Raw genomic sequence first — 17,598 nt, 5'->3', positions numbered from 1 at the left:
AAGCTGCTGCTGGCCAACAGTTGTGTGCAGCTCCAGTTTAGGTTCAGTTTTACATTTTGATTAAATGTTTACCCAACCTAGAGGAAGCCATTTGCTTGTGGTTTAATACACGTATGTAACAGTCTGTTTTAATCTTTTATTTAGTCAGGAATGTCCCATTGCGATTAAAGTTACCTTCTTCCAGAGACTTGTGGTCAACATGGCAGCACAGTATTTCATTTTACAGGATAGAACAATATATAAAAGCAACACAAGGGAAATCTTGCATGAAGGGAGGTATGCAGACTATAGCAGCAATATCCAAATGCAGTCCACCTGCAGCAGCTCGAGAGGATGTACAGACACAATAACCTCAACTCCACAAACCCACTGAATTATTAATTTATTTTTTCTTGACTATTGTTGATAGACGTGATGGTGGAGCCAGTTCCTGAGTCCATCAACTTTCCCTCTGAGGAGGAGAAGATCCTTGACTTCTGGAAGGAAAAAGACTGCTTCCGTGAATGCCTGAAACAGTCCAAGAACAGGCCAAAGTAAGTGCCACTGACTTTGTCTTTTAACAATGGAGGCGGGTAAAAGCAACCAGATTCCATAGGAGCATTACATAAAATTCAAATGCTGCTCCCTTGAGACAACTGGAGCTTCTTTACAGTTGTTGTTTTGGGATAAAACATTAGTATCGACGTGTATCAGCAATTAAGCTCCAACGTTTCAGATTTATACTTGCATTGTAAAGAAATTCATTGTTCCGATGAAACTGTGGCACTCTAGGTAGAAATGATTGTTGAATGGTTTACAGAAGGTGTAGAACAATAACACAGCCGTCTTGAGTTGTCCCTTCTTGTTTTCGCTAATTATTGTTGAATGTACTTCCAATTATTGCCCTGCCAAGCGAAGAAGCTGCTTTTCCTGTCTAACCAGTTGTCTTTGGCTCAGCCACTTGGATCTGATAGGGAGTTTCATTGTTTATCAGCACATTAAAGTAAGTAAATATGTGGTAGTAAACAGTGTATCATTAGATTCTGTTTTATACATGAGTTATCTGCAGATAATTCATTTAAAAAGTCACTCTGGAGACTTTTTATAGCTGCTCTATAATACAGTTTGTTACATGTTAAAAGGGGGACACAAAATGGTCCATGGTCAAACTGCCAGCCCATCAGTGAATTTTAACAGTGCCACTATCAGACCGTGTGTTCACAAGTCTAATTGTGTCTCAGATGGGTCAGTATCTGTAGATCTGTCTGTTAAACAGAGCTGCTAGTCTACAAATAACTAGAGACTGCTTTTCTGTTAGTGTATCAAATATACACCATAGCAGAAGGCATGCTGTTTTTATTCATTACTTTATCACATCTCTCTGACAAGCGCCATATAAATCGGATTGATATAATATAATAATACTATGCATGAGCAAAGAGCCACATTCAAAAAGAGAATCACATCTGCCTTTGTCAAATGTTGTTGTCGTAACAGGTCTGCTGTGGCTGAGGCAAAAATCTTTGAGGAGTAGTTTTGGTTCGTCACAAAGTATTTATCAGCCAACGTTCATGTTACCCTACATTAATTCTGCTCACTTGTGCAGGAAAATCTCATCATGCCCTAACTATGGCCATTATTCTTCATATTATCTGTAGTGATCTCTGTCTAACTGATATCCTATTGGTTTACACTTTTGAATGTCCCATCGCAACATGCTGTTATAACAGAAAATACATTAGGGCTGTCCCCGACTGAAGAGTTCTTTGGTTGACTTGTTTGCTTTCCCACCGATTAATGTCTGGGGTTGTGCTAATTTATGTAATTAATGATTTCATGGGGTCTTTGACAATCAGTATGTGCTGGTGTGGAGTTGTGAGAAAACACTTTCAGCCCAGTGAAAACAATAGCAGTGGCAAGCACGGCCTCTCCTACACTTCCTTGAATCTAAGCTGGCTAAAACAGGAATTAATTGTTCATAGTGATTCATTTGCATGTTCTATAAAGCAGTCAGTAGAGCACATACTTCTGCCACCACCATGTGGTTGTCAAGATATACCAGTTCCACATGTCAGCTATTCACCTAAAGTTAATCATGCGCACTGCCACACATCCCTTTGTTGCATTTTTTTCACACAAGTTGGTGTGAAAAGTTAGTCAGTTCTTTATTGCCACGTGATCAACATTTCCACAGAGTTTCAATATGTAAATATATTCAGAAGTTATATGCATTTTTATGTAAAGCCATGCCCACTGTGATAGACCCCTTTGGTCAGTTTGTGTGACAAGTTAACCAGTTCTTGGTTGCCACATGCCCACAAAGTTTGACACAAATCCATTCATAACTTTTAGAAATATCCTGCAAACCAATGAAATGGGGTGAAAACAAAACCCTGTCCAGTCGTGTTGGTGGAGGTAATTATATTACAATACTGTGTATTTTTGTGGCCTATTTTGCTTTAAAACATGTTTTGCTGCTCCTCTCATCCAGGTATACCTTCTATGATGGCCCTCCCTTTGCCACTGGTCTGCCCCACTACGGCCACATCCTAGCTGGCACCATCAAGGACATTGTTACTCGCTTTTCCCACCAGAGTGGCTTCCATGTGGAGCGACGCTTTGGCTGGGACTGTCATGGGCTGCCTGTGGTAGGAATTTGTTTGAATTGTCTTGTATCAATTTTGATTGAGTTTATTGTCAGTGCGAACTTTTCTGTGAAATTTGCTGTACGCTCACTGGAATTCACACGGGTTTGGTCTTGGTCACTCATGTGAGAACTTTTGTTGAGTGTGATTTTATAGTTTGTGTAGTGTTATTTGACACCGAAATGATCACAAGTTGTTTTTGTGTCTTATCCACTGTGTTTTTTTAGGAGTATGAGATTGATAAGACTTTGGGAATTAAAGGGCCTGAAGATGTGGCCAAGATGGGCATTGCCGAGTACAACAAACACTGCAGAAACATTGTCATGAGATACTCCAACGAGTGGGAGGTGAGCAAAAGGGAGTGAATTTTGGTCTTCATGAAGTTGAACTTTGTAATTATATTTGTGAGATCAGCTTGTCATCTCGTGTGTGTGTTCATGTGTGTTTGCCCCCCTCTAGATATCAGTGACACGAATGGGCAGGTGGATCGACTTCAAGAACGACTACAAGACTCTCTACCCATGGTTCATGGAGACTGTCTGGTACAGATCCCACAATCTTATTTGTGATTTACTTGTCTGTTTAACTAGAGATTTCTACTGACTTCGGTCACATATCTACCCAGAACCAGCCATGCTCCTTGCCTGGAAACAGGTGGCAAGTATCTCTCCCTACTGCTTATTCATTTTTGCTCATTTTTGTTTCTTCATGCCATTTGATTCAATTAGGTGGGTGTTCAAGCAGCTGTATGACAAGGGTCTGGTCTACAGAGGTGTCAAAGTCATGCCTTTCTCCACTGCCTGCAACACCCCGCTCTCCAACTTTGAGTCCCACCAGAACTACAAGGTTGGCAGAAAGCCTAAACACTTCACACCTCAGCCAGACTAACTCAGCACATGGATATTCATAATTCTTGAGAGACAACAAATCTGAACTAGTTTATATGTCGAGTATCAGATCTGAAGAAATCTGAAGTGTGAAGAAGTAATCACTGAATCAACCTTGTATCTAATATCTGTCGTCTTGTTTTGTCTAAAGGATGTTCAGGATCCTTCGGTGATTGTCAACTTCCCGTTGTTGGAGGACGAGACTGTGGCTCTGATCGCCTGGACAACCACACCCTGGACACTTCCTAGCAACCTGGCTCTGTGTGTCAACCCCGAGTTGCAGTATGTCAGGGTCAAAGGTGAGAGACACAGCTTAACATGTAGGAAAGGAAGTAGGAATCCTCGTGCTGTTGGTCTCTCTGCGAAATTGTCTAATCATTTTCATTCTTTTGGCGTTTTGTAGCTTGACCATGAAGTAAAGTCAGCAGAGGTAGTTTTTTATGTGGGAATGGGTTTTTATGGCCAATCAGTATTTCCAGAGTCCAGTGAAAGGAACCAACAGGTAGTTATTAAGTAAGACGTAAAATAAAGTAATATGCAAAATTTTTGCGCTGTTTTGAGTTACTTTGATAACAAACACTAACTTTTAGTGAACAATATTGCTTAAAACTGAAAAACCTGTGTACCTCAGTGTCAGCTGATGGTTATTTTATTGTAAAACAGCAAAAAAAAAAATTTGCAGCTGGTTCAGCAAAGTACAGCTAAAGGAAGGAACTCTTAAACTGCACAGAGCAGTTTTTCCTATTTATGAATATAATGGGAGTGACTTGGGCTAAGTCAGCCTTGACTTTTAAGCTACCAAAGTTTATTCTGTACTCTCTTATGCAGCTGGTATTTATGTCAGACAGATACGATCACGACTGTTGACGAGAAATCAACAGGACTAGTATGGTCCTTTTTAAAGCTTTGTTTTTCGACAGCAGAGCTGCCTAATTGCTTCCTTTGTTTTGACCTGCATTATGCAAACTCATGCTTATTCTCTTCTCATTTTGAAAGAGCTGTAAAATCCTAATCGTAATGACTCTGAAACATAAATTTTGTGCAGCTTGAAAGGACATAATCTGATTTTTATGTTAATGTAAGCTTCAAGCTTCCTCATTAAATCTTACCTATGAAGAATTATGGTATTGATTTTCTATAAAATATAGTACATTTTAATGTAATGTAATTTCATATAACATAAATCTTAATTTTTAGCCTGTGGCCCTCCATCCAGATTAATTTTTGGCTTTTTGGAGGAAAGAAATTGGGTGCTTCCTCAACAACCAACTAGACTCTCTACATTCCTGTTCACTAGTTGGATGTTAAGGCATTATTACTGCTCAAAAAGGCAGCTCAGCACCCGTCTTCCAAACCTGTCTTCCGTATGTGTGCACACTCACCCATGGGATTAATTGTAGTAATAAAAAAAGAAGAAGAAGTAAAAGCTTATTGTGTTGAATTTAATGAATATTATGAACTTGGAAAATGAATGAAATAGCAAAGTCACCTCTTGCCCAGCGGCTCTTTCTAATTGCTGTTATTTTCTTAGTGAAGCTGCAGCCATTGGTTGCCTCAGTCATGCATTGTGCCAGAACTGCAGTCCCTTCACAGCAGGGTTCAGTTTAAAATGCTACCAGCTACAAGCCTGGCCCTTTTGGGGAAAAAAGTTTTTTGATGTTTCGTCCTACTTATTAAGTGCAGCTGATTATAATATCAAATGTTTTTTTTAAACAAGAATCTTAAATTAGCTCATGTTGACAATAATTCAGATCAGCCTAACTTATACAATGACGACAGAAATCATTTTGCAAGTGTAGGAGTCACATTTTCAATATAGTGACCGTCTCGGCTGGGAATGACCCTATTTCACCTTGAATTTATAGTATCAACACTGCTGTGTGTCATGGGGTTCATGGAGTGTGTGGCAGGCTTAACGCGGAACCAGGCTGGCAAAATCTAAGTAAATTGCTATGTATCATGTTGCCTATCAGGCTCTAAGACTGGTCTTGATCCAGGGTCCACAAGCAAGCAGATCCTGGGTTTGAACCCAAGCCTAGGTTCTTTCTGTGTGGAGTTTGCATGTTCACCAGCAACCAAAGATAAATTCAGCACTGCAGAACTCCTTTTTTCCCTTCTCTAGACAGATTCATGCTGGAGAAATCTCATCACTGGGCCATCAGTAAACACACAATAGGCCAATATAATGCTCAGGAGAAGAACCACGTGATGAGAATTAAAACGATGCTATCTGATCTACATAGTCATTGAAGGATGCTTAATTTTATGTCAACATTTGATATAATGAAATGAAAACCACCTCTGCCATACATGGTCCACCTACAGAGTGGCAGAAAAGCTATTGTTGCCAGTCAGTAGCTGCCTTTCCCCTGTTGTGCCACTGCAGGGCTGCTACTAGGGCTGTCTTCAAGCTGGACCGTGTTAGGCCGTGGGCCATTATCATCCCCCACTGTTGCACTCATTTTGTCCAAGTTTCTCCTAATGGAGCCTTCTATGCCTTTAGCATACCTTTGTAAAGTCTGACTCATCATCCACACTTCACACTTACATTTTTTGACTTTATAGGTTTTGTTCTTTTTCTTTTCCTTCTTTAACATAAACATGATTGGGGAAAAAAGGTCTACCTATTGTTTATAATTTTTAAAGGGTGATGATTCTGGTATAAAATATTTTCACTGTAAAATTGGCCTTAAATTCCATGGCATTTAAAAGGTCTTCAATTTAACTTCAGGATTTCTGCAGACACCCTGAAATAGTCACTACTGACTGCTGCTACTAATGTTATTGGCACAGTGACGATTTCATTTTGTTAATGTTGTCAACAGTTAATGTTACTGTTGTGAGTTTACCATTATCTAACTGTGTGTGTGTATGTGTGTGTCTGGTTCAGACTTTGTGTGTATTGTGGATGAACATCAATTGGGGTCACTTAAAAAAGCAGTGTCCTTGTTCAAATATAAAAATACTCCAGAGAGGTAGCTAGTGTTTTTTTTTTCTTTTTCTTTTTTGTTATCCTCCTCCTGTAGTTTTTGGTTCCCTATGAGGAAACCTGGTGGGTTTTTAAAAGGATGACCTAGATTTTGTCCAGCTGCTCATTGCCTAGCTGATCCTGCAGGGGGCACTGTTGAAGCATCATCAGCCAGCCCTAACTGCACTGCCTGTGCTGTGCTGCATGGGAGATCGCCTTGGCATACCAATGAGTGTTTTTACGTATCGGCTCAGAGACTCTCTCTCTCTCTCTCTCTTCCTCTCCTTTTTTCTTTCTTTCTCTCACTCCTTTTCTTTCTCTCCTTATCCACCCCCATTACCTTATTGTTCCTTTGCCCCCCACATCCTCTTGTTTTTGTCCTTAGAGTTTTTGGTTTCTCTGTCATTCTCGCAGTCTCTCTTTTTTTTCTCTCCACTCCCCATCCCTACCTTTGTCACTCTTTGAGTTGAGGGCTGCCAGCAGCAGCAGGTCTGAGCTGTGCAGTCATTTATCACACCACTGACGAGAGAAACCTTCATTATTGATGCTGCCCTCCTCATTCTCTTTCTCTCTCTCTCTCTCTCTCTCTCTCTCTCTCTCTCTCTCTCTCTCTCTCTCTCTCTCTTTCTCTCATTGTACCTCTCTCTCTGTCTCTCAGGCCATTCAGTTTTTACCCTGATACTCACAGCTGTTTTTCCTGCTGTTTGCAACCTCTCCTCTTCTTTCTCTTAAACTCTCCATTTGGCCAAATAGAGTGCACTAGGCATTTGTCCTAAATGCCTTGTAGACTTTAAGTTGGAGTTGGACTTATTTAGCTCAGTTTCTAAATGAGTGCCTCTGGCTAAGGCTGGGCAATATGGCAATCAGTAATTATCTCCATATATATTGGTAATTATTATGTCACATTTAAAGGCCACTTTTTGCTTCTGAGTGTAATCTGAAGAAACCAGGAGGTTCGTTGTGCTCATTAATGCTCCCAAAGCAATACAGCGTACAGCTCCAGTGTCTTTCCTCCTTCATAACCGGCTGTGCAAGCAAACTTCTCTCTATTTCTGCCACATTATTGGTGTCATTTGGGTACCTGCTGTCTGTCTTGCCACATGACATTGGCTACTGATACACTGGCTATTTGTGTGTCAGTCATTGAATATAATTATGTTTAAATTTGAATTTCTGAAGTTTGTGTTGACATTTTGAGTATTTTTTATATTTATTTTGAGAAATTGTTGCTGTAATTGTGGTTATTGTTTTATTGCCCAGCCCTAGTTGTGGCCAAAATGATGAGGTCCTTTCCTGACCTTGACTGTAAAGCTGCATGATAAGATAATACCTCTCTACTTGCTATTCATTGAATAGAAATCATTAACCGTCTCCCAGTCACAATTATTATTGTAGATACTAGAAAAACAAACTAAATTATTGTGACCAACATTGCCACAGTTTTTGCTATTAGCTTGGTATTATTCTGTTAACTTCCCCTCATTATTTTTATAAATACAACCAAACGCTGGAGTTAGCCAAGTCCTCTTCAAATGTTTCAAAATCTCTCTAATGCTGCCAGTACGTTCCTCCATGGTTTATTGAAAAGCCAAACAAACACAAGTTGTATGCTGTTCATGTGTGGTAGCACTAAGGAGACTTGACTGGTGGATGCTGACTTTACTTGATAAAAACAATAACTTTCCAAAAAGTTGTTAATCAAAAATCATTATTGTAATAATGAAAACTTAAAAAGGTATAACAAATCATGCAGTGTTTTATCATGGTTTAGAAAAACTGAAGTGTTCCCTCCCTGCAAACAAGAAAGAAAAACAGAATAGTCTCTCATCAGATCAGTTAGTGTCCTCATACCCACTAGTAGTTGTATGTAGTGCGAATATTGAGCGCTGTGCGAAAAGACGCCTGTTGAGCATTATATGTGTTGCCTGTGCCTTTTCCCAATTAGATTTTTTTTATTATGATTTGGTTACACCAGTTTCCAACTATGCCACAGATGCCACAGGAATGAGGCTTATTTTGTATTTACTTTCACGCTATGTCGTAAATGTTATGGGCATTATAATGCCATTTATTGTCGTCTCTGCCTTTGTCAGAGCCAGTGCCTCAGTGCAGACCGAGCCAACCTTATGATCACTGCAGCTCTCCCTGTTAAACGTATCCAGTAAATGTTTTTTTGTTTTGTTTTGTTTTGTTTTTTTGTTGTTTTTTTTTTTTGTGCTGTTTACTATGCCTGTTGTCTGCCTTTGCCCCCCACCCTCTACACCTCTGTGTGTGTGTGTGTGTATCTTGCTGTCATGCCACAGCACAGACTTGGCTTATATAGCAAGCTCTGCAACATTGCTTCTTAAAGGAATAGTCCCCCCATTTTGAAAAAAAAAAAAAAAAAAAAAGATATTATTAAAAGTGATATTTGTTTTCTTCATTGAACACATGGACACATGTGGACAAAAAGGACAAAAAATAACTTTCTCTTAATTACTGAAGATAGCTGGCAAGCAGTTTTGCTATAAGGCTCTTTTTCCAGTCCTTTATATTGCACATGTTTCACGTTCTTTTCAGGCACCTTCCAGCCACCTTTATAACTGAGGACCAGCACAGAGCTTAGACCACACAAGGAAATTGTTTATTTAACAATATTCAGTGGACTAAGGTGACTGTTTGAAGCATTTTAGCAGGAGTTAAATGACAGGAGGCTAAGAGTTAGCATTTGGAGCATCTAGCCAGTATCCAGTACAATAATGAGACAAAGACAATGAGAGGAAATTAGCACTACTGTCCTATGTAATAGCAGGGGCAGGAGTGAAATGATATCAAAATTTTCACAATCGGTGAGCTATCCCTTTAAATAAATGGTTGAGCCCCAAAATGGGGTCTGAGCCTGTTTATTGTGTTTTCATATGACAGGAATACAAATGTGACTCTGAAGAGCATTTGCCTATAGGGGCAAAATTATATTTACAGCATAGGCCCAATATTCAAAGTTTTGAGAACCTGCTTTCATCTATTTTACTCTACCTCAATCTGTCTCTGACTTTCAGAAAATGCAACAGGGAAGACCTACATTATGATGGAGGCCAGGCTGGGAGCTCTGTTTAAGTCGGAGAGCGAGTACACTGTCCTGGAGAAGTGAGTATACTGGGGCCTGATCGGCACCAAAAAGCCTATGAGGAGTGCAAAACATGAGTAAATACTGTACTACCTGTAAATACTTGAGGTTGTAGATGCACAGTATACAACAGTGATTTTCTGAGGTCCTGGCTACATCAGAAATAATTTGCATACATTGATGAAAGTATCCCAGGACAGTGGTTTTCAAATTTAATTCTCTAGAAATTGTTACATTGTTTAATTATGTTAATGTTATGTTTAAAGCTCACCACTTTAAGTCTTTTTGTCCAAGTCTGAAATCTAGACGATTTCATACCTAAGACAAACCAAAATATCTTTTCTTATCAGGTTCTAGGAGCAAAATCACTTCAAACGAGTGTCTGTGGCTTTATGAAAGTCAACTTCAGTCTCTGTAACATGAAGAACTTTGAAAGTCCCTCTCCTAGGACACAGCAAAGAGTTCAGTTGTGTGTCTTTACTATCATATCTTAAGTGCAACAATAAATATTAGGGGTCCACCAATCGTTTCCTTTAAGATTGGAACCGGCTGATTTTATGCCAGATCAGCTCAGACTGAGATCGGCAGGTCTGTCTGACTGTAAAGCTGATTGTACTTTGCATTTGAAACCATTTGAATTTGAAAGTTGCCAAGAAAATCCCTAATCTCTAGGAAGTATATTGAGGCAATGCTGCACTAAATGGTTACACTGTAATAAAGCTTTATACAACAGGGCTAACAGGAGTGAAAGGCAAAAAGAATTTGTCTCTGAGGTTTGAAGGTTTGAGGTTTTAGTATAAGTGGAAAGTTGAGTTGCCATGTCTGTGAAACGGGTCTACTTTAGTGTACTATAGTTTCTCATGTCGATAGGTTAGCATGATGAAGCGGTTAAGGTGAGTGATAAGTGTGGGAGACCATTCACCTGAAACTGTGAAACTTCACATCCAAACTTTGTAGTACATCTAAAAAAAAGTTTGAAACTCGGACACTGTTTCAGAACAATCTTTCAGTGATTGACTGACAGACTTATATTTCACATTTTCTGTGGAAGGTTTTCTCTTGAGTTATAACTAGTGTTCCAGAGTTAAAAGACAAGCATAAAGCTGGTGACAGGAGAATTAGTGGAGGTATATTTTTTTGTAGCTGAGTGTTACTCTACACGTCAGAAAGTAAATCGAATTCCCTATTTCTCAGTTCAGTGGATGGTAGTAGAGCGAAGGGAAAGTGCAGAACATAGCACAGAAAGAAAGAATGAGGTGTGATATGTTTAACTCCCATGAGTAAAGGAAACATCTCAGTGAATGAGGGATACATAATGTATTTAAACGTGGCGGAGCACATTTCCAGCCATGATTTACACCCACTCAACCCGTTTATTGGACAAATTAATTGGCAATAAATACAAAGCCATTGTTTGTTGAAGCATTTTTTGTCATGACAGGAGCTGCTTCCTCCCCAAGGACAAAGTTCCCATCCACAGTGGCATGAATAGCTTCATTAGAAGGAAAATTATGAAAACAGTGTAATGTGACTGTCTCAGCTGCCATATCTCAAAAAGCTGAACAATTGCACAGAGATCTCAGGAGATCCGGAAGCAGCATTTTTCATCACCAATACAAAACCCCAAAAAGATGGTAATGCACATGGATGATATCAACATTCCCCCAGTAAAGTTTCTCATTCCTGTACAATCTGTGCCTCGGTACATTGAAGGTGTTTTGGTTTTGATAACACAGCAACTCATTACGCCTTTTGAATCTGTGTTTCTTTTATTTCTTGTCGTACCTGTATATTGGCAGAGAGCTTGCTGCAAAGTTGTCACTGTCTGGAAAACAGAAACAGTGATGGAAATTGGAATGAGATTGAAGCCTTACATGTGTTCTCTGTGTTTTAGGTTCCCTGGCAAGAAGCTGAAAGGGAAGAAATACAAGCCTCTCTTCCAGTACTTTGCTAAGGTTTGTAGAGTCGATGCTCTCGTTGCAGGCTGTTGCACATTTTAATGTATTGTTTGCCACAAGTCTAAAGTCAGACTATATCTCACTTTAATTACCTGTCTGAGCACAAACTGGCATCCCTTTGTTTACATTCTCAATCTCTGTCTTAATCACTCTCTTATTATCTCTTCCTCTATTTCTTGTGCTTTTTCTTCACCCACCCACCCACCGCCTCATCTAATGCTTATCTCCTCTCTGCTCCAGTGTGGGGAGAAAGGTGCCTTCCAGGTTGTGATGGATAACTACGTCAGAGAGGAGGAGGGCACAGGAGTTGTCCACCAGGCACCTTACTTTGGAGCTGTGAGTTTCATTTTCAGTTCAACCAACAGTGGTTTTGATCCTGGTTTGATACATTTTTTTATCTGAATATATATTTTTTTTATCTGAAGCTGTCTATCGGTGATACTTTTTTCGAATATTTACAATATCTTTAAATTTATATATATGAGCCTTGTATATATCAATATCTTTAAAAAAGATGTACAAAAACTATTACTAGAGTAAATCTCTTGTTACTAAAATGTCTGAATGAACAAAATGAACAAATATTGCAAGTACAGAATAGAAACATGTGAGGGATACTGTCAAATATAATAAATCTTTAAAAAAAAAAAAAGGCTCATGTCAATGGGAGAAGACACTGACAGGCTGATATCCAATATTAAAAGAAAAGGCAGATAGAAAAAGGCAAGGTATCAGCCTGATACATCAGTAAACCAATTCATCAGTCCAATCCCAGTATCCAGTGGTATTTTAACTCTATTTCACTGATCACTTTGGGAAAATATGGAGTAGCTATGGTATCATAATGTGAAAACTGTCCTAACATAACAGGTGTAATGGCATCTACTAACAGGCAATCCATTTTTTTTAAACAAATTTCTGTTGTACTTAACAATTTTCCTACATTATCAGTTTAATGCTAATTATATTAATGATATGATCCAACACTCATACTCTGTTTCTCAAATCTGCCTCTTTAGAATGCTTTAGGTGCACAGAGGGCACCTTGTTTCTTTGTTTATTGATTGCCCATTTGTATGAATGCTTATGGCAGTAAAGCTTACAAAATGATATGATCGAATGGTACAGTATCAGTCTAATCCTAGAGTCTGGACGCCAATGCTGCAGTGCTATCAGAGCTATTGGGTCATTGCTAATAGTCTAGATGCCCTTGTCAAGGGCAGATAGATGCCCCTGCAGCTACAGCCAGCTGTGGATAGACATTCTCACTCTTGCTCTCTCTCTTCTTTTGCTCTCTGCTTCGTGCTCCCCCTGTGTTGGTGCAGCTCAGTCCCACTGGGGCTGCTAAACTAAACACTGTCACTACCACATCAACATCTCTTGGCTACATTTCTGTGTAAATGTTTGTTTTATCAGCAGTTGTGTGATTTACTGATGGTAGTCACATTAACTAAAATCTGATGAGTATAAGATAATTATGTGGATATTTCTCAGATTGTTTGGTTTATGACTAGATGAAAAATGACCTGTGTGCCATCCATCTTGGATCTTGACAGGGTCTTTGAATATAAAACACATTTACACTTCCAGCTGAACAGAGCTTTGAACTTTCATGCTAGGCTGTCACATACCATTAGTCTGGCTCAACACTGCAAAAAATATCCAAGTCATTTAGTATTGAGTTATTTTTCCCTTAAAGTAAATAGTGCTTGACAATATATTGATATTATATTGATATTATATCAAATCATATCATGCTAGAAGATTAGGTATCATCTAGGATTTTGGATTAATATTGTGATATGGCAAGTGGCCAGTTTCAGACTTGTCCTGCTCTTCCTCCATCTTATCCACATTACTGATGATTGTTTTTCAAAAATATCATTGTGTAAATATTTTGTGAAATTAGTGATATTCACCCATACAATATTGTCACAATATCAAGGTATTTGGTCAAAAATATAGTCAGATTTTATTTTGTCTGTATTGCCCAACCTGAAAGCAAACAAAATGTCTGTAAAAGGGATTACAGAATTTCATTTTTTTTTTTCCCCAATTAAGTGTAATGCATTTTGATAAGTTATTGAAACTTGAGATTGCATAACTTAACTCTTTTTCCAGTGAAGAGGTCTGTCAGAATAAAGATGTCTTCAGTCCAAATGAATTATCTCTGAAGTGTTATTTCCACTGTAGGATGACTACAGGGTATGTATGGAATACGACATCATCCAGAGGGATCAAGCCCCTATCTGCCCTGTCGACTCCTCAGGCTGCTTCACTGCAGAGGTCACTGACTTTGTGGGACAGTATGTCAAGGTGAGTGACGTACACCAACAGACATTTACATGCAGATGAGTTGAAGTGAGGGAGTTACTGGTATGATACATGGGCCAAATACCTTCACAGTATGATGCTAGTTTAATTCAGCTTTTGATTTTCCACACTTGAGACTCCACTGCAAGATTACATTCCTCTCCACCCACTTTATACTCCTCTCCATCTCTCTTTTTTTGTTGAAAATGCCTTTGATCATATTAGTATAAAATAGTTGTCATGTTTTTCCAAATGTCATTTCAAACATTTTGATTAATGCATGCCATGTTTGTTGATGTATGATGGAGGGGGTGGAGGAGTCCACATTAATATCAGGAATTTGCACAGGAAAAACTGTTGTCAAAGCACGTTATCAGTGTTTACGAGTGCACTGAGTGCCCTCTTCCTGCCTAAACATGACCAGCTTCACAACCACCCCAAGTGTTTGGTGAGTGGAAAAATAGCGATCATAGATAATCTGATCACTATTTCACATCCTGGTGTGAAGGCCAGGGTGTGGACGCAACCCGCCTGGCCACTAACAATACAACGTGAGCTAATAAAGAGGGTGGTGGCACAGTTCTCTGGACGTCTGTCATAATCCAGTTTTAAAATATCTGAAAACCAAGCGTGAGTTTCAAGGCTGTCCGAGACATTCTTTATCACTCCATAAAAACCCCAGTGGTGATCTGAGAGAGCGTCAGTAAGAAGGTGGGCTACGCAAAGAGAGAACAACAACGAGCAGAGGCCCTGAGGGAATTATTCTTCTCCAGACAGAAACAAGAAAGGCACCATTTACCACAAGGTTTCTACATTGAGCACACAACAAACACAACATGAGAGGATCATCTTATTCCCAGAAAAGCCTGCAGGTTAGCGGCTCCAACAGCCGGGTGAGGGTGCAGAGCCCGTCCCCCTCCCGGTGCCGTGGATCCTCATACGACAGTCGTGGACGCACCGGTTTCCAGGGCACTGCAATTGAATTGGGAACAGAGATACACCAGCACCATGCTAATGAGAAAGAGGAGATGCAGGAACTCAATGTTAAGTTTGCAGGATACATTGAGAAGGTCCAGGCCCTAGAGCAGAGAAATGCTGCTCTACAAGCCGAGCTGGCTGCCCTGCAGAGCCGCTACAAAGGAGGCCCCACAGGCATTGGAGAAGAGTATGAGCTCAAGTTTAAAGAGGTGCGGGACCTGATTGAGGCCCTGACTAATGAGAAGGGAGCTGCTGATATTGAGCGGGGCTATATCGAAGAGGAGGTTGAAGTGTGGAGACTCAAGCTCGAGGAAGAGCTGGCACTCAAAGAAGAGGCAGAAATAATCCTGAGGGAGTTCCGCCAGGATGTTGACAATGCCACACTGCAAAAGGCAGATCTGGAAAAGCGAGTAGAGCAGCTCGTGGCTGAGATAGAGTTCCTCAAGAAGCTGCATGATGAAGAGGTCGCCGACATCATGAAGCAGATTGAGGACGCGAAGATTTCTGCTGAGCTGGAGGGAGACAGGCCTGATTTAGCTGCTTACCTGCGTAACATGCGTGCAGAGATGGAGGCTGTCGCTGCCCGCAATGTCAAGGAAGCTGAAAAGTGGTACAAGGGCAAGTTCGACACCCTCAAGGAGCATGCTGGCAAACACGAAGATCACATGAAGGCCATGAAGCAGGAGATCACAACCTTCCAAACCCAAGTGACAGAACTGCAGAACCAGATTGATGGGCTGAGGGCTCGTAATGCATCTTTGGAGCAACAGCTGGAGGACATGGAGATGGCCCACATGGACAAGGTGGCTAGCCTGGAGGGTGTCATCAGTCAGCTGGAGAACCAGCTCTGTGAAACCAAACTGGAGATGACCAAGTATCTGCAGGACTACCAGGAACTGCTGCACATTAAGCTGAAGCTGGACGCAGAGATTGCTACCTACAGGAAGCTGCTGGAGGGGGAGGAACAGAGGCTTGGGATCACTGCAGAACCACCAGCAGCTGTCTAACTATTCCAGGCTGAGGGGAACCTCGGATCTGCAACCACATGCCACCACAGAGAAGACCATCAGAGCATCATAGAGTGGAGAGATCAGCCCACCCCGTCTTCCTGTCCTGTCCTCTCTTTATTCTCTCTCTATTTTGCTCTTTCTGATCAACTCCCACCACTGAGCTAGCCACACCCAGACACTGCAATCCCAAGAATGCCTGCCTGCTGTCCCAGTCTATCCTGTCCCTCCCTCTTACACCTTTGACTGCATGTATCACAACCTGCCTCCTCATTCCCTTTCCTTGCTCCAACCACCTCCCCCATTCCCCTTCACTGCCTCTCTCATTCCTTGTTTTGGGTAGTACTTAACCCTCTCCTCCCCTTTCCTTAGTTCTGCCCTTTCCTTTTCTCAGATTCTTGCAGTATCTCATCTTAATTTGTGATACTTTTTCTATCAACCCCACCCCTCTTCCTCTTCACTTTCTCCACCCCTTTGCTACTTATGTTGATCCAACTCTGGGACGCCACCTCCATCACAATAAAGCATACCTGTACTGCTGTGATTGGTAGCAACTCCACAAACACCCCCCAAAAAACAAAACAAAACAAAAACAAACCCAAGTGTTATGTGGGGCAGAACTGTTGACCATTTATACATGAATGTAATTACTAATTACTGCTGAATAAAGCTTGAAGTGAGTGCATACAAAATGCATTGATTTTATTTTTCTACTTTGAATTGCTCCATTTATGATGTGTGTCTTCCTACTGATTTTTTCTCCCTTTAAACTACAAAATGCTAACTAACTAATTTGGATGTGCAAGGTGCACCTTTTTCATGTGGAAACTACAAAATAGGAAAGAAAGTCAGCTGCTGAAAACCAACAACCCGTAACTACAGCAGTTATTTTTATGTTGCATCATTGGAGTAGTTGTATCTCACCATTTTTATAAAAAAAAATCTGAATCCAGCTATAGACTGCTATTCTTACTTAGTCTTCCACAGCAGGCAAGTGGAGTTTAGCAGGGTCAGCTTGGACAGTTCAGAATGCATTTAACAAATTTGTTTGTTTTTGAAAATTGTAATTTGGCTGATGACAACAAGATGCCAAATGAATCACAGATACATGTAAATAACTGAGTGACAAAAAAATGATTGAGTAAATCTGTGGTACCTTTGTTTGACTGGGTGGTTTGACTTCCTCAATGATGTGCATGCCTGGTTCCACTGAGTTTCCATAGCACAGGGGTAATCATATGTTTTAATAACTTGGAGTCAGGGTAAAGCAAAATTTACTCTTGGCTTAGAAAGTTTAAAACCTCTTTTCTGTGAAGAGGTCAGGACCAACAAACTGTGACGCACTATGCTGGAAAACGATATTTATGAAATCCTGGTAAATTGCACTGTGAGCTTGGTTGGAGCGAGATGAAATAGTGTAGAATATGCCACAGGGCTGATTGCATATTAGATTTGCTGCCATTAGCGAGGAACAGGATGACAAAATACACTATTTTTCATCACCTATTTGTTGATGTTTAATTGTAGCTGTGTCAGCCAACTGTGACCTTGGTTGTGAATTTCTATTTGAGCACCATGTTTATGTCTGTGGCAGTGTTTCCTCCAGATCATTTTTTTTCCATCTGTGGTGGTGGGAAGCGCCTGTGGAGAGGTTCAAAGGCATCTTTCCAGAGAAGAATTACTAAAAAAGATTTTTTCCTCATAACAGTGCTATTAAGTCAGAAAATGATACGAATACAAATCTGTCACGATAACTC

At 40.3% G+C, this 17,598-nt stretch overlaps 2 protein-coding genes across 2 annotated transcripts in view; both read left to right on the top strand.

Moving 5' to 3' along the window:
• Positions 1-414: 414 nt before the first annotated feature.
• The window catches only part of iars1 (isoleucyl-tRNA synthetase 1), a 60,524-nt gene continuing 43,340 nt past the window's right edge, over positions 415-17,598 (top strand). Inside the window, 10 exon segments of the mRNA XM_030051240.1 lie at positions 415-533; positions 2,471-2,627; positions 2,852-2,971; positions 3,084-3,166; positions 3,353-3,470; positions 3,663-3,810; positions 9,518-9,605; positions 11,480-11,540; positions 11,784-11,879; positions 13,737-13,859. Coding sequence (XP_029907100.1) covers positions 415-533; positions 2,471-2,627; positions 2,852-2,971; positions 3,084-3,166; positions 3,353-3,470; positions 3,663-3,810; positions 9,518-9,605; positions 11,480-11,540; positions 11,784-11,879; positions 13,737-13,859 — 1,113 coding nt within the window.
• On the top strand, positions 14,149-16,661 carry LOC115359034 (desmin). Its single transcript, XM_030051241.1, has one exon. It carries the CDS (start codon positions 14,693-14,695, stop codon positions 15,839-15,841), a length of 1,149 nt encoding a protein of 382 aa, XP_029907101.1. The 5' UTR covers positions 14,149-14,692; the 3' UTR covers positions 15,842-16,661.

The sequence above is a fragment of the Myripristis murdjan genome, chromosome 5 (assembly GCF_902150065.1).
Source record: "Myripristis murdjan chromosome 5, fMyrMur1.1, whole genome shotgun sequence".
Classification (NCBI taxonomy): Eukaryota; Metazoa; Chordata; class Actinopteri; order Holocentriformes; family Holocentridae; genus Myripristis; species Myripristis murdjan.
The sequence above is the reverse complement of the archived record's forward strand: the minus strand, read 5'-3'. Positions and strand labels throughout refer to the sequence as shown.